Source organism: Pleurodeles waltl, chromosome 1_1 (genome assembly GCF_031143425.1).
Source record: "Pleurodeles waltl isolate 20211129_DDA chromosome 1_1, aPleWal1.hap1.20221129, whole genome shotgun sequence".
NCBI classification, from domain to species: domain Eukaryota; kingdom Metazoa; phylum Chordata; class Amphibia; order Caudata; family Salamandridae; genus Pleurodeles; species Pleurodeles waltl.
In genome coordinates this window covers 51,175,743-51,196,643 of record NC_090436.1, presented here as the reverse complement: position 1 = coordinate 51,196,643, position 20,901 = coordinate 51,175,743, and the positions used below count along the sequence as shown (strand labels likewise).

General features: G+C 46.7%; 1 protein-coding gene across 5 annotated transcripts in view; it reads right to left on the bottom strand.

The window, feature by feature from the left end:
- LOC138261305 (polymeric immunoglobulin receptor-like) overlaps nt 1-20,901 on the bottom strand; it is a 278,961-nt gene that overhangs the window by 182,057 nt on the left and 76,003 nt on the right. For all 5 annotated transcript variants that reach the window (XM_069210425.1, XM_069210511.1, XM_069210254.1 and 2 more), the window contains one exon: nt 15,346-15,678. In XM_069210425.1, coding sequence (XP_069066526.1) covers nt 15,346-15,678 — 333 coding nt within the window. The remainder of the gene's footprint in view (nt 1-15,345; nt 15,679-20,901) is intronic.

Genomic DNA, 20,901 nt, shown 5'->3' with positions numbered 1-20,901 from the left:
CAATCCTGGGGAGTGCAAAGCCACAGTCTCTCAAGTCTCTCAAGTGGATGTCTCTCTCCACTGGTTATGGAGGGGGTCTTGTGCCCAGAGTGCTTCATCCTGCCAAGGACAGAGGTAGTGGATGCCTTTCTCCACTGGATCTGGAGGGGGTCTTGTGCCCAGAGTGCTTCATCCTGCCAAGGACAGAGGTAGTGGATGTGATACTCCACTGGTTCTGGAGGGGTCTTGTGCCCAGAGTGCTTCATCCTACTAAGGACAGAGGTAGTGGATATGATACTCCACTGGTTCTGGAGGGGGTCTTGTGCCCAGAGTGCTTCATCCTGCCAAGGACAGAGGTAGTGGATGCCTTTCTCCACTGGTTCTGGAGGGGGTCTTGTGCCCAGAGTGCTTCATCCTGCTCGTGACGGACTCAGTAGCGTCAGTGCCCTTGGCGCTTATGGGCCAGCGGTGCTTGTTGTGGCGGTGCCCTGTCCAGCGGTGCTTGTGGCGGCGGGGTCCTTTGCAGTGACTCAGCTGCTGGCGGTCCTGTCTGGCCCAGTGGGGCAGGTGCTGGCGGTCCTCTCTGGCCCAGCAGGGCTGGTGGCGGCGGGGTCCTTTGCAGTGACTCAGCTGCTGGCGGTCCTGTCTGGCCCAGCGGGGCAGGTGCTGGCGGTCCTCTCTGGCCCAGCGGGGCTGGTGGCGGTGGCCTCCTGGGCATCAGGGCAGGTGCTGGCAGTGGCATCTAAAGGCAGCAGGTATGATAGAGGTGGCCTCTTGAGCAGAGGGGATGATGGCGGTCTTCTGCGTCGTGCTGCTCTTCCCAGACCTGCTGACTTTCTTGTGGCCCTTCCCCACCTTGGAAGGTGTCGCAGCTGACTACACACTCCCACCTGTACCCCTGGGAGCGGCTTTGGTGGCTGGAGTCTTCCCCCTCTCCCGCCGGGCACAGGCCAACTTCTGATGAGGTACAGGGGATTGGGTCTGGGTGGAGGAAGTTGGAGGGGGGGCTAGACACAGGGACAATGGCTGCCATCAGTGCTGAGGGCAGAGTCTGAAAAGCTCGCTGAAGGGCCGCCTGACCAGAATGAATGCCCTCCAGGAATGTATTTGTTTGTTGCAACTGCCTTTCTTCACCCTGGATGGCATTCAAAATGGTAGACTGCCCAACAGTGATGGACCCGAGGAGGTCAATGGCCTCCTCACTGAGGGCAGCAGGGGTGACTGGGGCAGGGCCTGAGGTGCCTGGGGCGAAGGTGATTCCCACCCTCCTGGGTGAGCGGGCACAGGGCAAAGGCTGAGGGGCTGTTGGGAGGGCGGTGCTGGTAGGGAGGGGTGGCGGCTGTACCTGTAGATGCGGGGGGCACAGATGTTGCCTCCACCACAAGGGAGCTCCCATCAGAGGAAGAGTCCGTGCCACTGGTGTCAGCTCCTGTCTCCGCCGTAGAGCTCCCCTCGCCCTCCGTCCCACTGGTGAAATCAGAGTCCGTTGTCTCGCACTCCAGGGCCATGTGGGATGCAGCTCCCTCCTGCTCCGTTGCCACTGCTCCTCTGCCTGATGATGCTAATGCACACAAGAACAGGGAGACCACAAAAAGGGTGGGGATGACAGAAGAAAGACACGTTGAGTGCATGCATTACCGCTACCATTGGCGGACACGACAGACACAGAAGCCCCCTGCACTACGCCGCGCATTTGGCCTCCACTGTTCAATCCCTGGGACATGGCCTACAAGGCTATGGACGACATCTGCACACATGGATGACACAGGAGCCTGACTAGGTATACTTGGCACTGTACACAGGTGGGGTGGGGTGCCACAGGGTCTGCCAGAACAAGGGGACCTTGCCTACTAAACTCGCCCTGGCCTAGGGAAACCCACAGCCCACCTCCCCCACCCAGACACCTCCACTGCGTGCAAAATCTGCAGAATGAGAGTGTACTCACCCCCTTGCAGCTGCTGTGATGTCCTCAAGCACCCATCAAACTCTGGGTGTGCCACCACCAGGATCCTGAACATCAGGGGGGTCATGGTGCGACGGGCACCCCTCCCTCGTTGGGAGGCCATCCCCAGCTGGGCCTCCGCCGTCTTCTTGCTCCAGCAGCGAATGTCCTCCCATCTCTTACGGCAGTGGGTGCTCCATCTGTGGTAGACCCCCAGGCTCCGGACGTCCTTGGCGATGGCACGCCAAATATCTTTTTTCTGGTGGGCGCTGACCTACATGAGTTGTACAGGGGGAACAGAAAAGTTATTATCGACTGCACCGTCACAGTCATTGGCCCCCATCCCTACCCTTGCCATGATGCACATGCACTCACCGTCGTTTCATGCACGCCTCAATCTTCCCCCCACCATCTTTCATCCACCCCACTCCACACAGGCATAGCCCATACAGCATGCTACCAGTGTATTTACCTGTTTGTCTGGAGGACCATAGAGTAGCGTGTACTGGGGGAGGACCCCATCCACGAGTTTCTCCAACTCCTCCGATGTGAAGGCAGGGGCCCTTTCCCCAGACGCACGAGCCATTGTCTCTTCCAGATCGAGGTCACAGCAGCACTTGCAGTATAGGTCCTCTCCTGTCGAAGATCAGGTATCAAGTGATTGAACAGAGAGAAAATGGCGGTCACGTCTGCGGCGGTGCGTACCGTCACCGCCGGCGTACATTGTCATTGGCTCCTGGGACCCATAGGGTCCAATGTTAACCAATGCAGCATTGCGCCGCGATCTTCAACTGCCTACTGCGACGGTGTATAACGCCTGCGCAGTTACCTCACATCCCATTGTCCCACTTTACAGGTCAGGCAGCCACCGTTTTAGGGGCCCACACGGCTTAATTTTTAACTGTGTCACACATACCTAGGCCATTCAGGCATAAATGGGGTTATGAATGGTTTTCTGAGTAAGCTGTGTTTACGTACCTCTGAGTTGGTTGACTCTGTGCTCGGTGTTGTCCTTCATAGGCACCGTCTGCTGGGACATGTGAGGAGATGGCGGCATCCTCCGGTGTACAGACCGCTGGTGGACCTGTCGACAATGGAGGAAAGACATGTGATCATCACCTACAGGCTTGAGTGTGGCACAATCCAGGAACTGTGTTCCCAGCTGGAGCCAGACCTGATATCAGCTATCCGCCATCCCACAGGAATCCCCCCTCAAGTGCAAGTGCTGTCAGTACTCCATTTCCTAGCAAGTGGGTAATTTCAAACTACAGTGGCCATATCATCAGGGATGTCCCAGCCTATGTTTTCCAACGTGTTGTCCAGAGTGTTGTCTGCCCTGCTGAAACACATGCGGAGCTACATCGTTTTCCCTCAGGTGGAGGATTTGCCTACAGTGAAAGGAGACTTCTATGCCCTGGGACATATCCCCAAAAATCATAGGTGCCATTGATGGGACTCATGTGGCTTTGGTACCCCCCCCCTCAGGAGTGAACAGGTGTACAGAAACCGGAAGAGTTACCATTCTATGAATGTGCAGATGGTGTGTTTGGCCGACCAGTACATCTCCCATGTTAATGGCAAGTTCCCTGGCTCAGTGCATGACGCCTACATCCTGCGGAATAGCAGCATCCCTTATGTGATGGGTCAACTCCAGAGGCACCGTGTGTCGCTAATAGGTGAGCACCTGGAAGCAAGTCAGTGGAAATGGTTATCTGGGTCTGGGGATATCCCTACACGTGAGTGTGTGTCTAACAGTTGTCCCTCGCCATTTGCGGCTGACTATGGTTAGCCCAACCTGTCATGGCTACTGACCCCAGTGAGGAATCCCAGGACAAGGGCAGAGGAACGCTACAATGAGGCCCATGGGCGAACTCAGCGGATAATTGAGCTGACCTTCGACCTCCTGAAGGCCAGGTTCCGGTGCCTCCATATGACAGGTGGATCCCTATTCTACTCACCAAAGAAGGTGTGCCAGATCATCATGGCCTGCTGTATGCTTCACAACTTGGCTTTGCAACAACAGGTGCCTTTGATGCAGGAGGATGGTCCAGATGGTGGTGTTGTTGCAGCTGTCGAGCCTGTGGAGAGTGAAGATGAGGAAGCAGGAACTTGGTGATCCTGCAATATTTCCAGTGAGACACAGGTAAGAATACAAACCTGCCTACTGCATGTATTTAATCACTACTACCTCTCTACTGTCTGTCCTTTTCACCCAGTGTATGGTAACTGAGTTGTCACTTTCCCTTACGATTTCACAGATGCGTGTCCCACAGTGTGACATCTGCTTTGTTTCCTCATGGACTAGAGCTGTGTGACATAGGTATGCTGACATTACAATTGAAAAACCATTTTGCCACTTTAATTACTAATACAGTTTTTCAAAATCAGAGACAGACTCCTGATTGTTTTGTGCTTTAACGGTGTTTATTTTAGTGCTAAATATTGGAGGGGGTTGTAAATTGGTGAGGGGTGATGGTGGAGGAATGTCCATGGCAGAGTCCAGTCTATTAGTCTCACAGGTGCATTGTCCAAAAGGGTCTGGGAAGTGGAGCTGGGGCAGTTTGAGGATGGACAGGGTGACAAAGTGGGGCAGAAGGATGACATTCAGGGTGGTCTCATTTCTTGGCTGGGTTCTTGGCATTGTTCTCTGTCTTTGTCCTGGATCTCAGGGACCATTTGCGGGGTGGTTCTCCATCTGCAGGGGGTGGGGTGCTGGTGTGGTGGTCCTGTGGCGGTGCCTCCTGTCCACTAGCGCCAGCGGAGGTGGTGGGCAGTTTATCGTCCATGCTAGTGTCATGGGCCTTTTGTAGTGCCACAGTGTCCCTCATGGTGTTGACTACTTCCTTCAGCACCCCTACGATGGTGCCCAGGGTGGAATTGATGGCTCTGACTTCCTTCCTGAAGGCCAAATACTGTTCCTTCTGCAGGCACTGGGTCTCCTGAAACTTGGCCAGTACCATTGCCATCGTCTCCTGGGAGTGGTGGTAGGCTCCCATGATGTTGGAGAGGACCTCGTGGACAGTGGGTTCCCTTGGCCTGTCCTCCCCCGGTCGCACAGCAGCCCTCCAAGTCCCCTGTGTTCCTGGGCCTCCGTCCCCTGGACCGTGTGCCCACTTCCACTGCCCCCTGGTCCCTGTTGTTGTTTGGGCGGTGGTTTAGCCAGGGTTCCTTGTAGTGGTGGACCCACTGCTGATTGACTTGTCCTGGGGACAGAGGTATGGACCCGCTGGGTGGGTGGTGTGCTGGTGTTTCCAGAGGGGGGAAGGTCTGTAGTGGCCTGTGCCAGTGTGAGGGGAACCGACTGTTCCGAGGTCTCCGATGGGCCGGGTTGGTCATCTAAATCCAGTTGGAAAGAGCTGCTGTCATCACTGTGGGCCTCTTCTGTTGGTGGTGTGGACATGTGTGGACCCTCCTGTCCGGTGACGTTGGGTAGTGGTCCTGCAGGGGTATAAAAGGTTGTTTATTACATCTGTGTGTGCCATGGTGTGCAATAGGTGGGTGACCGTGTACCCCAGTGCTTCCATTCCTGTGTGGGACCTTGTGTGATGGTGGTTTGGGGGGATGTATGGGTATGTGCAGTGGCCACGCTTTGGTGATGGGTGTCCATGCTTTGTTGTTGCATGCAGGGCTTGGTATAGGGATGGGTGGGTTGTGATAGTGGGACATTTGTGAGTAGTAGGAGTGATGGGGGTGAGGGTGAGGGTGGGGGTATGTGATGGCATGCAGGTGGGGTGGGGGGGATAATGTAGTTAAGATATGACTTACCAGAGTACATTCCTCCATCTACTCCTGCGAGGCCCTCAGGATGCAGAATCGCCAAGACCTGCTCCTCCATGTTGTTAGTTGTGGGGGAGGAGGTGGGGGTCCGCCGCCAGTCCTCTGTACTGCTACCTGGTGTCTTGAGACCACAGAATGCACTTTCCCCCATATGTCGTTCCACCTCTTCCTGATGTCATCCCGTGTTCTTGGGTGCTGTCCCACTGCGTTGACCCTGTCCACTATTCTTCGCCATAGCTCCATCTTCTTTGCAATGGAGAAGTGCTGCACCTGTGATCCGAATAGCTGTGGCTCAACCCGGACGATTTCCTCCACCATGACCCTGCGCTCGTCCACCGAGAACCTGGGGTGTCTTTGCGGTGCTATGGGGTGGTGTGGGTAATGTGTGGGGTGGTGTGTGTTGTGATCTGTGGGGTGATATTTAGTGGTGTGTTGTGTGAGGTGCGTGGAAGTTGTGTGGGTGATGGTATTGTGTGCCTGTGGATGCTTGGTAGTTGTTTGTGGTGTCTCTCTCTGGCCTTCTCTCAGTACTTGTGGTGGTAGGGGTTTGTGGGTGATGTGGGTGTGTGTTTTATATTGTATTGGGTGTGTGGGAGTGGTGTGTGTATGTGTATCAGGTGTGTGTATTTGGATTTGTCCAATGTGGCGGTGTTTTGTAAGATTGTGTGTATTTTGAGCGCGGCGGTGTGTACCATCAATGGAATACCGCGTTTGAAAGACCGCCGTGTGGATTAGTGGGTCGTGATAGTGTGGGCGTATTCCTGTTGGCGTGACGGTGTCGGTTTTGTTATCACCAGTTTATCACTGACCTTTGGTGTGGCGGACTTGTATGGGTGTCTGAATTTAGGCGGATTCCGAGCTATGGGTCATAATAGCTGTGGCGGGATTCCGCGGCCGCAGCGGTGTGTTGGCGGTCCTCTGCACGGCCGTAAGCGGGATTTACCACCAATGTTGTAATGAGGGCCATAGTCTTTCAGTGATGGTAATTCCATTGCTAATAACACCCACTGCCCGCTGTAACATTCGGCCAATGGATATGCTTTTAAGAGCTGAAGTTGCTGTTGAATCTACACCATGAGAGAATGATAGCATCAAATATGCCCCGCTACTAGCAGGCTTAAACATCACAGGCGATATACTTATTGGAACAGTAGCACAGTGCAGCGCAACAAGTCACCTTGCTGTGCTCACCTGAGTCATTAGGAAAGGGCAGAAATGTGTGTCATTTAAAAGAATACCACACATTCCTTTCTTTCCCCCTGCACTACCACCCTTTAGGCGGCCTAGCCCCAACGTAGCCATGTTGTATGAGGGATTGTTTTGGTGCAGGAAGAGGTACCTTCTCAATGATTTTTGCTATATTACATTACTTGAGGTTTATGAAACCATGCAGGGCCACGGAAGGCCTCATAAATCTCAGAGAGATGCAAACTGGGTTATAAATATGGCCCCAAGTGTATAATCTAGTGCTCAAGAGTGCGCCAACACACTTATCTTTTATCTGGATGTCTTTTGAGACTGATTTGATGCAGTAAAACAAAAACCAACAGGCTGTTTTTTGTCTTTATTAAGTTTCTTGGATTATTTGGATATTGATTATTCTTTTTTCTTCTTTTTTACTGTCAATCACGAGCACTTTTTCTTTACACTGGTTTGTCCTTCCGTTTCTTTGATTGTGTGATGGGTTGTCTCTATTGAATGACTTTGTAAATAAGATTTTAATGTTTATATATATAAATGAAACCTCAGTTTAGACCCAGTATTATGCATCTCAGTCTTGGTCATGATCCAAAAGAACAGCCCAGTTTCAACTGCCAGGCAAGGTCCCCCTGGAACTCAGGGCACTGGAGCCTCCATGAAAAAGATCACTCAGGACTGTGCACTCTCTTGCCAGTCACTCTTAGAAAGACTTGAGCGCTGCTGTTGGGATAAATTCTGGGTTAAGGGAGATAGGAATGTTGGGAGAGAAAAATGCAAGGACCCCCCTCCTGGATGCCACCTAGTCCCAAATCTCAGGTGCAAATCTGGTAGGAATGGCATGATATGTGTTTCTAGGTCTTTGCTGCCGCTAAGGTCAGGGTAAGTCCTAGATTGGTTGACACATTACTGTTCGGTCCATGTGAACCCATGTCTTTTCGCTTTCCCTCACCACCCTTTCTGATGCACATCGTAAGTGTGTTGCCCGATTATATCCCAACAGTTTGGGGCATGCTAACACCCTTAGCACTAAGAGACAGCAAAAGCGGTTCTGAAATGCAAGATTTTTGGCACCCCAGACAAATGCAATTAGTCTATATTAAAGGGAGCGAATGTTGCTGGTAGGAGTAAAGTTTGTGAGGGACTTAAACAGATACAATATGCTAGGGTAATGGTTCCCAATCTGTGGTCCAAGGACCGCTGCAAAGCCTCCTCAGGGGGTCTGCGACTGCTTGAAAAATTAAATAATATTCACAGATTAATAATTTATTGTGGTTAAACGTACAAATAACATTTTTAAAACGTACTGTTAATGTCAAGGAATTTGAAATTCAATTAGATTCCTCAGATTGGTTTGTGGGAACAGCGCAGGTGCATCAAGCAGAATATAGTATGGATGCTGTGTGGCCATCAATTACATTTAGAAAAGTTCCAACCATCCTGTTAAAATTATTATGCTTTTATTTATAGTTGTTTGCTAATTAAATAAAATGTGCTATCACTTGTGTATGTGTTTGATGAACGCTTGTACATGTATTTTTGGTGTATTGTTTTGGGTTTCAAATCATCGACAGTGTTTAGGCCGGGGTCCTGAGTTTCCTGTAATGACTCAGTGGGGGTTTCTGGGTTCCAGTAATGATAAAGTGGTGGTCCACAGAAGTCACAATGTTAGGAACCATTAGTCAAAGGACAATGTTCATATTAATTAATCCGAGCCAGAAAATATAGAAGGTGCACCAACATCAGAGTTCTTCTAGAAATTCTCTAGGGAGCTCAGGCCAGTTACCATTGTCCCAGTCCTTGAAGTATCTCCTAATAGTGAGGAACAGGTATCTAATAGAGTTGGGTGATCCGCAGCAGAGACTTTAAAGGCTCATTGCCTCTGCAGGTGGGATTTTGAGCTTCAATATTTGTGATTTTTGCTTACTGGTCTTAAAGCCTGACACCAGCTCGAAGTGATCTAAAGGGTCTACTGTCGCTTGGTAAGCTCTGTTTAGATAGGGTTCTGGAGTTGTGTTGCTTAGAGAACCTTTTCAGCCAAAAGACATTGAATGGAGGGTTAGATAGTCTGAAGAATCAGGGGGATTCAAACAGAGAGATTAGTAAGAGAAGCAGATGGAACTTGGAGAAACAGTGGGCCATCAGTGAGTACTGGTTGTGAATGAATCCAAGAGTCCTACCTAACCTTCTTTCAAGCGAGCATGAAAAAAGGGGATGAAAGAACAAATGGATACTTAAATAGTATGCCTACTAAAATAAGTTTTAAAAAACCTGTTGATTCAATACTAATCCATAAAATTTTAATTTTATTTAATTATTTATCAGATTTTATAGCGCTTCGACAAGGCACGGAAAACCATCAATGTGCTGTACAGAAAGGGGGAAAAGAGGACATAGTATAGTATAATATTGTTGTTTTGTGGCACAATTGATTTATTCAGACAAAGACACATATAGAACAAAATAAATGATTAAAATAAAATGAAACAAGTATAAAATAAATACTTTATGAAGAAACAGGAGAAGATATTCATGATTCTAACACAGTGAAAATGAATAGTTGAATTCATAATGGAGTGAGTTATTGACAGGGAACTTCGGGATTGCAGGGGCATGTTCGAGGGCACAATGGGCATTTGCTCCCATTTGTTTCCTCAAATCTGTGGCCTATTGCATAAAGGGACAGCGGCACTTGTGCAGCTCCTTCTGTAATACTGATCTGGCAGGCACACATTGTGTGATTGGAAGTAGGTGTCCCCTCACTTGCATGGGAACATGACCCCATGCAAATAAGCAAATGACTTTGCAACTGTGCTTTTGGTGTATTACTTACATGCCCTCAGAGGTAAAATAGGGTCAATGGATGCTCAGTGAGTCTGCGTTGCCTTGGAAATGGTGTACAGTTAATATGCCCCCTCTTGGGGGGCCTTGGTTCCTGCATGACACTCCTTCTCCTCTGCAGTTCACCCTGTACTTGCCTCTGGGGCCTTTTCAATATTCTTGTTCCACTCTCTGCAGTGAGATGCAAAATTGCTGCTCCGCTTGTCTCCTTAGCGTCCCCCCAGCACAGTCAAGTTAGCATCTTGGCTGCGCACAGCACATATCTCTTGAGGGAGCAGCGTCAGATTGTGAAGGAGGGCAGTCGGGCACTGGGCGATAGGCCGGGGCTTAAGGGTCACCACTGGTCTTTTTCTTTAGGCGGGGTAGGGCTTGCAGCAGCGTCACTAACCCAGTATTGTTCTGGACCTGCCAGACCTCAGCTGGGCTCCCTCTGGGGCTGGCACCAATGCTCAGAAGCATTGTCCCAATCCCCTGCTCTGCTGCTAAACTGAGGAGCAGTGCTGAGAGTGCAGCAGCCTTCCTGGGAGCATGTGATATGGCCGTTGGGCCATTATCACCTCAGTCCCCCTAGAACAGCAGCTGTGTGCTTTTCTTCACCCTTCCTTTACCAAGCCACCATCCTGTGGCTATAGTCGGCTGTAGAGGGGGAGAGTAAAGAAGCCATTTGGCACCTCTGCCCCAGTGTCTTTCAGGACTTGGTGGAGGGGGCTGTATGTCTGCATAGGCCTGCCTGTGAGGCACCTTTCCTACACAGGAAAATTGAGAGGATGTGACCTTAGGGTCAGGACTGTGACATTGGAGTTAAACAGTTGGTTCAAGTCCCGGCATCAGTTCAACATTCTGTCACTTAGGGGCATATTTATACTCTGCGCCTGATTTGCGTAATATTTGTTACGCAAATCCAGCGCAAACTTAACTCCATATTTATATTTTGGCACTAGACATTTTCTAGCATCAAATATTGGAGTTAAAGTAATTTTTTGCCTGCGGAAAGCTACCTTGTGTCAATGAGGTGCAAGGTAGGCGTTCTCGGGCAAAAAATGACTCTAAGGCCCTAGCATCTTATTTATACTCCCGTGCAAAAATCAGGCACAGGGAAAGGAGGGGTCAAACAATGGTGCTAAGCTTGCTTTGCACCATTTTTAACGCCTGGGTCAGTGCAGGCGTTAAGGGACCTGTGGGTGTATTTCCATGGTGGAACACCATGGAATAAGCCCACAGGTGCCCGCCCCAGGCCCCAGGGATACCCCCACCCACACCAGAGGGACAGCGGAGGATGGGGGACCCCATCCCAGGCAAGTATAGATAAGTAAAGGTAAGTATGTTCTTTTTTTTTAAGTGCCATTGGGGGCCCTGAAATCGGCCTCCCTACATGGCACTGGGTGCAATGGCCATGCCCAGGGGACCCTGGTCCCCTGTGCTGGCCATTAGGGTGGTGGGCATAACTCCTGTCTTTTCTAAGGCAGGAGTCATGTGGTATGGATGGTTTTGCATCAGAAAATGACTCTAGGCAGGTTAGAGTAATTTCTTTTACTCTAACCTGCCTAACGTCATTTTTTGGTGCAAAACCCCTTCCTCCATACCGCCAGCCCCACCTGACTAACGTCTTTTTTTTTTACGCTAGCCTACCCTTTGCACTGGCTTGCACCATTCCATAAATATGGTGCCCAGCTGGTGCAAGCCAGTGCTAAACCTTTTGGTTCAAAAGTATAAATCAGGGCCTTAATTTCCCAGGGCCTAAAATAAAAATTAATTTTACCTTGTGTAATGTAACAGGTGCACATATAATCCCTCCAATGCGCTTGGGTCGAGTTAAAACTATATGAAACTACAATAAAAAAATAACCTTCTGTTTGCTCATGTTTTTAAGAGTCTGCGTAAGCCCAAGGATCATACTGAAAGAGGATCCTTTATATAACAATAAAAAGTCCCTATTATTAACTTTAGGTGATTTTCTTCATTTTTGTACCGGCCAGGACATCAAAATACCAGTCATGCAGGATGAAACATCGACTAGGTGGCAACCATAGTCAGATCAGGGGGTGTGGCCTTTGGACCATTTTATTTCACCTCACCCGCATGGCTAAAATGTGCTTCAGTTGTCACCAATGTTTCTGGCTCTATTAGATTTAAAATACATAATTTATCAAACCTTTCTCTAACAAGTGTTGGCAAACCCAATAGGTCTCGCCAATGTGTGAGCTACTGGCTTTTGCAATAGAGCAGGCATGTGGGGGTTGGAAACAGGGCATTTAAAAAAGCGCTATGAAGCAACCAACACTGACTGTTTCATAAACAAGCATTTCCAATGCAGTGGGTCTCGCATTTGCTGGAGTTAGAGCAATTAGCGTTGGAAATTCCTAACTGGACTTTTCTTGCCACATAACCTGGAAATTAAAAGTAAAACTGTTTCACATAAGCGAGCTGATTCACAGCGGCACGGCCGCCATGAGCCTCAGCGTGAAGACACCCACACAAAAGGGAAAAAAAAGTTCACTTGCAGTCAAACTTATTGGCAGAAATGTAATTAGACATGTAACGGGTGATGGCCCAGGCGGTAACCAAACCTCCCCAAGGAGGGACAAACGTAAACCATTTACCAATGTCAACAAAGGATTTTTGAAGGGCAAGCCCACAAACGAGTGGTTGTTGTTAAAAGCCCAGATACATACCAACACGTTGGAAAAGCAGGCTTGGGCGCTGCTGTGCTCGACCAAAAAAAGACCAGTCTGCCGCATGCAAATGTATCCTTTTTCTTCTGTTACAGAACACTTTCAACCAACCGTCTAAGATTGTATGTGTATCAACATTTGACTAATGTGTATGCATTTCTGTTTGATTCAAGTAGGTTTTGTTTTTTGATTGAATGTATAAATGGTTTTTGTACAGGCAACATGTAAAAAATAGACATAGTACCACCAAACACACACACAAAAAGACACTGCATAGCCATGCTTGTTATCATCGATAAATTTTGAAATAGACTGTTTACATCATCCCTTTTCAATTAATGCAGCTGTTTTTTTAATAACCTGCATTTCAAGAGTATCATTTTCCCGAGTTATTTTTACTGCATGTTTAAAATGCAAAATAAATAAAAAATGCTCCCCACAAGTTATTGATACACCATCTTGAATCTGTTTATTGTGAAATATTATTCTGACAGACTTATTTATTTTTAAACATCCCTTATGGAATCCAAGTATAGGTAATTCTTCAGGGACAAGCCATAGCAGTCAAAAAACACAGTTCTTCTCGCTATAAATATTGCTAACCAGTGTCTACTCCTCTTACTTTGTTCATCTGTGTTGGCAATTAAGTGCAGTATCTTTGATGTCGACAATATGCCTATAAAAGAATGCTTTGCAATCTCATGTTCAGAGAGTAAACATTTCAGATGTGACATATTCATTACCTATAGTCAAGCAATGCCTCCTACCGGTGGTTATATGTATGACATGTTGAAAGACAGCACAAATCAATCAAAGCTCCAAACGTACGTAGCCCGATTTTTGTATATTAAAATGGGCTCGTCCACACTATTGTAGCCTTTTGTATTCTCTACATAGTTCACAAAAATGGAAAAAAACAGCACGATTGCGCTGCAACAGTTTACTCGTAGTGAAACCTATCGGAAAAAGTGCAATTATATACGTAACCGGCAAAAGTGCAACTAATATGTAACAGGGTCGATATACAAAGTGCTCGACTTCTGCCAAGCTAAATCGCGCTGCGAAAAAAGAGAAAAATTAGTCCACAAACCGGATCGAAAACAGCGAGCCTCGCATGTTTTCAGTACTTGGTCGCTGCGCTCGAGGAAGGCTAACCACTGGAAAAGGCATGACGTATGCGTGCCTTCCACTAATGAAAGCAAGCGGATTTTGAAAGGCAAGCCCACGAACCAATGAAAGACACTGAAGTGACATGGACGGGGCTTCGAGCCCTTTTCTAATTACTAAAGCGTCTCGCAAGCGAAACGCATGCGCAAGCGCATGCGGCGCAGGCTCAACCCTAAAATTCAATAGTATCTGTATCACAACACGAGCAGGGAGTGACACTATTCAAACTTAATTAATCCTGGGAGGAAGGGAAATGACGCATGCCTAACATCAGAAGGCTGAAAAGAAGAATGAGAACGCTGCAAATAAATCATAGATAATGGGCGAGTTTCAAGCCCATAATTAAAACAGGCTTACGAGCGAAAGCGCATGCACTAGAGCATGCTTATGAAGGCAAGACCCAAAATTGAATCCAATGAGACTAGTCAAATGGTGTTTCATGTATGGACATGTTCCAGGAATGTGAGGCACCCTTTCTTGGGGGACCAGGTCTAATTGTGATCTCAATCCGACCCTGTAAGTGGGAGCACTCTTTCAGTCTGTGGCCAGTTGCGCAACAAAGGCCCCCACAGCCCCCGCAGTGCTGGGTGGGGGCTCTGAGCTCTAGGGGCCCCCTCAGCACACTGCGCATGGGCTGCAGGCCCCTGACAGGGTTCAGGTGGGCAGGGGTCCCCTCCAGGTACTTTGCAGAGGGGCCCCCTCAAGTTTCTTTACGCCACTGTCTGTGGCTTGCACACGCAATAAAGGTGTACTACTGCTCATGTATGGACAGCGCATCTGACACAAAATCGGGCACCGGGTATTTGTGCAAGACATATTTTTAAGCTGAAACTCATAACACAGTGTTCTTTTTTTTTCGTTCATTAATGTGCCAGATATTGCATCATGGCCATCAATTCACCAAAATGCCAGGGTAGCGGAAGTGACATCAGGCGCCATTTGACCTTCACTCACATACATGCATACTTACACATACATGTAAATCACATTCTCTACCCCAAGCACGCACACAACACACATTGAAAAGCACTTTTACTTACTTCAATCTGCCATGGAAGGGCATATTCAAGCTAAATGTACCTCATTTGTATTACACTAATATTGAATATTATGCTATTATGCACTATTAGTGTAATAAAATTGACAGAAAACAAAGAGAGTGGAGCCCCATCTGACATCTATAGCAGAGGCTCGACTTTGTTCCTGGGACTGAATTTGCCATCTCTGAGGTTAGAGGCCGCAGAGGCAGTGCCAGGAGTCGCAAAGGGCAAGCCAGCGGTCACAGCTGCGACCCATGTCGACCCCTTAATGATGTCTATATATTGCATTCTTATGCTCTGCATGAGTAGCTTTTGCAAATGGAGAGAGGAAAAATACTGACTAAAAATGTGCAAACAAATATGTAGAATGGATTAATCAAGGCATTACATGTATGCATTCAAAATAGCTACTTGTATCTAAATGCAGCATCAATCCCTAGAATAGAGATAATCTCTTAAAGGAGATAGTCGTGTGTTTCGCTGGTTTTAGGAACTTTTAACGGGTTGGATTCATTTGTACATAGACACGATTGTGTTTATTTTGCAACTCGCGTTTATTTTGTAAGTGTTTTACCTGCTTGTTTCACTGCCTGAGCTCTCACATATGTTCACCGCGCTGTGAATACAGACACATACATACATACATGCCAATATCACCCCATAATTCCCTCCTCCACTAGCTGCACACAGAAGCAGAGTGATCATTAGAGGTCTCAGAGCATGGACTCACCTGTAAGAACAACCACTGAGACTGGGAACTGGACATCTAGCAAACCAGGTCTGCGTATTCCACACTGGTAGCTCCCGGCATCTTCCGGCCTCAGCCCTACCATGACCACAGTGAATGTCCTGGTGCGCGGTGCATCCCTGATGGCCACTCGGTCCTTCCTCACCTCTCGACCAGACGGTGATGTTTCTACAAGAATGTCACAGAACCCGTCTGCATCTCTGCACCAGTATTTGGGAGAGTCTCGGTATTCTGCCTCATATCTGCATTCAACGAACACCGACCCTCCATGGGTACCTGTGACCTCAGATGGACCGGTCAGAGACTGACCCCTGGCTTTAAAGAGAAATCACACAGTAAAACATGAGCAAAAGTGTCCCGTCCTCTCAACATAATCATTATCAGATTCATAAATTAGATATGTCTGTGAAACGTATTGAAAAATGTGACACAAATATATGTGGCAACAAGAAAGACAAATAAAATAAGCTTTTGCAATGCAACAGGCCTCATATTTGCGAGTTAGAGCTAAGGGAGTTGTAAATAACAGTGTCTTTTACCCATGCGTTTTGGTTTGGAGTGGAGTGGGTGTATGTAGTGTGGTGTGGAATTATGTGGTATTAAGGGGCAGATTTCTGAAAAGTGGGGCTGCACCGAGTGCAGCCCTACCTTTATTGCACCCCTTAGTGCCCCTCCTGCCACCACCATGTGTGCACCCTATGTAATATACAGTGCACCATGGCAGTAGTTAGGGAACTAGCATCAAAAATGTTTACGCTAGTTCGGTGTTTTGCATGATTAGCGTAAAAAATTCTGATGCTAATCCTGCAAATCACCCAGAGACCCATTGAAACCAATGTGAGCTTCCTTTTAAGGTCTGCAGAAGTTAAAAGTGCAGAGAATAATTACGCAAAGAAATCTCTTAGATTTTTTTGAGCCATTTTTTCAGCCCCCCTAACGGGGGAACGCCCCTTTTGCATACATTATGCGTGGTGCATAATGTAGTGCAAAGGGTTACTTTGTAAATTTGGTGTGACGATTTTGGCTTCGTTGAGCCACTTTAGCTTTAAAAAAATTATGCTTATTTGGCGCAAGGCGGTGTTAGGGGCGGCATGTTATAGGAAAGAGATTCTTTACAGAGAGCAGACCTTAAATAAAAGAAGTAGACACAATAGAACCCTGAGGCTTATTGTAAATGTCCTACAGGATAGCTAGGTATGTGTAGACAACAAAATGTAGTCATCAACAGCTTGTTTGTAATCCTATTTTTTACATAAAATTACAACATTTTTAAAGATCTGCAATGTGTTGTGCTCTAGCTATTTGTTTATTCATGGCCTGCTCACAGACACAGGCACTGTTAACACTCAGGGGCATATTTAAAAGCCCCTAGCGCCATCTACTGACACATTAGTGTAATTTTTTTAATGCTGTTTTGTTAGATAGCCAAAATCCCTGCGCAATATTTACAAAGTAGTGCAATGCATGCATTGCACCACTTTGTAACCATTTGTGCTACATTATACTTTTGCCAGGCATAATGTATGCAAAGGGTGCGTTCCCCTGTTAGGGTGGGGGGAATGGTGCAAGGAAATCTAGCAGATTTCCTTGCGTCATCTTTTTTGGCAAGAGTACACACCATTGTTTACATAGGGCCGCTATGTACTCTGCATGAGTGGCGCTAAAATGTTGGCGCTACTCCTGCAGAGTGCATCAATAGCGTCATAAAAATTTACTCTATTGCCCCCTACCCTGCACTATGGTGCACCGTATTTTAAATACGGCGCACACATGGTGGTGTTAGGGGGGCAGTAAAGGGTGCAACAAAAGTGGTGCCACACATTGTGCAGCACCACTTTTCTTAAATATGCCCCTCAGTTATCCTACTCAGTGCTGGCTCACTTCAAATCTAGGTTTATGTTTCATGAAAACACACCTTTACTTTAAAAACACAGTCATTAAATACAAACAGTTTGAAATTGTGAGCTAGACCCAAGAGCTTCGGAGTGCCTTACATGGAATCAGTTACTTTACAAATAACCATGAGACTTATTTAGGTGTCGACCCTTTACTGCATTATATTGTGTTCTTTTGGGGTTCTATGGAGATGATCGGCACGTGCGTACAGTAGAGAAGGAGCTTGCTTCCCATTGGACTAATGACTATCTTTAGCTACTAGTTCGGCCCCTAGACAGTGTTATTATAGGGTATGAAGGGTTCACATACTTGCCTATTTGATATGTCCAAAAGTCAGGGAATTCAATAATATGCAATATGTACACACACATGTGTACAGCTAGGGACAGCTAGTGACAGTCAAATCAGCATTCCTTCAAAAAGGTGAGCTGATTCCCAAAAGTAAAAGGTTTAACTTTTATCATTATTATACTGTTGTAGTATGGGTTAGACAAGCATTTGCAATGCATTAGGTCTTGCATTAGCGAGAGTTAGAGCTGTTGGCATTGTAAATGATAATGACAACCTCTCATTTGGGAACTTATAAATATTTAGCCCCGCAGCACATTAAACTTTATCAGAATTAAACTGAGTTTGTGCATTCCTTCATACACTTGGCATTAGACTGTAATGGTCTGAAAAGCCCCTAGAGAGCACCACAGTAACAACAGCATGTGGAAGAAACATGGTCATGTAACCATATATTCAGCCCCTACAGGGCATAAGCACATCAAAAAGAATGATAAAGAACCATGCAATGTAACCATATAATCAGCCCCTTCAGGACAAAGGCCCACACTTATACTTTTTTAGAGCCGCATTTGCGTCGTTTTTTGACGCAAAATCAGCGCAAACTTACAAAATACAAATGCAGCGCTAAAAAAGTATAAATATGGGCCAAAGTGTATTACACATTTTCAGGCATAGCAGGCCGTTTAAATATCATTTAACTATGTAGTCAGCAGCACATGGGTGCAGTGCAACAGGTCATTACTAGATGTCCCTGTAGAGTCAATAGCAAAAGATGCAGTACCACTGGCTGTGGCTAGATGTGCCTGTAGAGTCCACAGCAGAAGGTGCAATACCTCTGGCCGTGGCTAGATGTCCCTGTAGAGTCACCAGCAGAATGTGCAGTAGAACTGGTCATGGCTAGATGTCCCTGTGGAGCCAAAAGCACTCAAAGTCCATTGTCACAGAAAGCTGGCAGAACTTCTTCTGACGTCAGAAGCTCAGAATTTCCCCGAAACCCAGAAACGTCTGGAGAAGTACCAGGTCCTCAGTGAAATGGCTGAAATATTTAGCCATGCTGCACATTAAACCTCTATCAGAAATAAACTGTATGCGTTCCTTCATACATTTGGTATTAGTCTATAATGGTCTGAACAGCCCCTACAGAACATCACAATAAAAATAGCATTCGGAAGAAACATGGTCATGTAACCACGTAGTCAGCTCCTAGAGGGCATAGTGTATTACACATTTTCAGGCCTAGCATGCCTTGTACATATTTAACTGTGGAGTCAGTGGCACAAGGGTGCAGTGCCACAGGTCGTTACTAAGGCCCATATTTATATCTTTTTAGCGCCGCATTTGCGCCGCTTTTTGACGTAAAAGCGTCGCAAACTTACAAAATACAATTATATTTTGTAAGTTTGCTCCGCTTTTTCTGCAAAAAGCGGCACAAATGTGGTGCTAAAAAATTAGAAATATGGGCCTAAATGTCTCTTTAGAGTCAATAGCAGAAGGTGCACTAACACTGGTCATGGCTAGATGTCCCTGTAGAGTCAACAGAAGAAGGTGCAGTACCACTGGCCATGGCTAGATGTCCCTGTGGAGCCACAAGCACTCGGAGTACAGTCTCACAGAACGCTGTCAGAACTTTTTCAGATGTCAGAAGCTCAGTATGTTCCCCAAACCTGAAAACAGATGGAGGAATACCAGGTCCTCAGTGAAATGGCTGAAATATTTAGCCATGCTGCACATTAAACCTTTATCAGAAATAAACTGTGTTTATGCATTAGCAGAAGGTGCAATACCACTGATCATGGCTTAGATGTCCCTGTAGAGTCAACAGCAGAGGTGCAGTACCACTGGCAGAAGATAGATGTCCCTGTGAAGCCTACTGATTCAGTAGTGCTTTGAGGCACTTATCAGCCCTTGGAGAGCATAGTGCATTACATATTTGCAGGTAAAAGAACACTGTCAGAGTATTCTTACAAACAAGACCCTTTGAAATCAAACTCCCCTCAGCTGTAAAACCAAAAATTCCAGCTACAAAAGTTCTTAAATATGCCTGGTGGACGAGGCTATGATTTTTGGGCCACCTCTAACCTAGTATGACCCACAAGATGGCCTGGATAGAAATAGCACACCATTCTGAATGTTTTGGTGGTGGTCCCATTGCCCTAGGACCATCACAGGCTGAGTTATGGCCAGAAATGTGTTGTAAAAGGAATGGCTGCAAAGCATTATGGGATGAGTTTCCCTGAGTGCAGTGAATAGTTTAGTATTAGCTCTCCCGCTGTGCGAGGAGAGTTGCTGTTGAAGATTTAATACTTCGGTTGATTTCATGCTACACAAAGCCACAAAAAATGTACAAAACACACCCACAAGACACAACTACATGTATTTACTGATTATGTAAAGTAAGGACCAAGTGAAGGGCAAACAGGGAAAATGAACCACACGTGTGAACACAAGTGCTCACTGACAAACACGAGAGGTAGGAAATAAAAATAGTCTGTCCAAACAACAGAAAAACATTGCAGGTGTAATTAAACTGTACTTGGCCGGTGCTCCTCAGCCAAGTAGAGGAAGTGATGTATGGGCTGGCAAACCATTTAGGAGGGAGCGAAACGAGAGCAACACTGCTTTCAACCTATGGTAAGCGGAAGGCAGTGGCAGGCGGGAGCAAAGTCCAATACTCATTCCAACAGGTCTTGCAGACAGCGCATGTGCGCTGTCTAGGCTCAACCTAAAAAAACACTAGAAGCCACAAGATGCCACGCTGTTAAACCTAGTCAATGTGTTTAACAATGCCAATTCTTATGCATACTTATTGCTGCTCCCTAAGGGTGAATGGGTTACATGAGATCATGATCAGCATATAATGTGCTCAGAATAGGTTACACCACTTACAGAGCTATACACTGTATCTCCCAGAGCTACATGTCAGAGGAACTTGTCCTGTGAGACCGTAGTGACTCTCTCAGAAGTGCAGAATCACTTTTTCTGGAACCATCTAAGTTCAAGAACAAAGAACTGTCTCCTGATCCATTGTTCAAAGTCTTCCAGAAGAACTTCAAACATCTACTGACTGCAAAATACCCCATATTTGAATTTTGTCTCTCAATATCTTCTCTATTTGCATGATCTTCATGTGTTTTCTTTTTCGTTAACGTTTGCTGACTTAATGAATCTATTGCATGGCTTTGCAACTTTTATATTTTCTAAAGTTTTCTGGAAACCCCTAGATACTGTGTGCGCAGCATAAAACTGTAACTGACTAACTAACTTACTAACTAACCAACTAACTAAATAACTATATAAATAAGTAAATAAATAAAAACACACAGAAATAAATAAATACATGACCTCACTAGC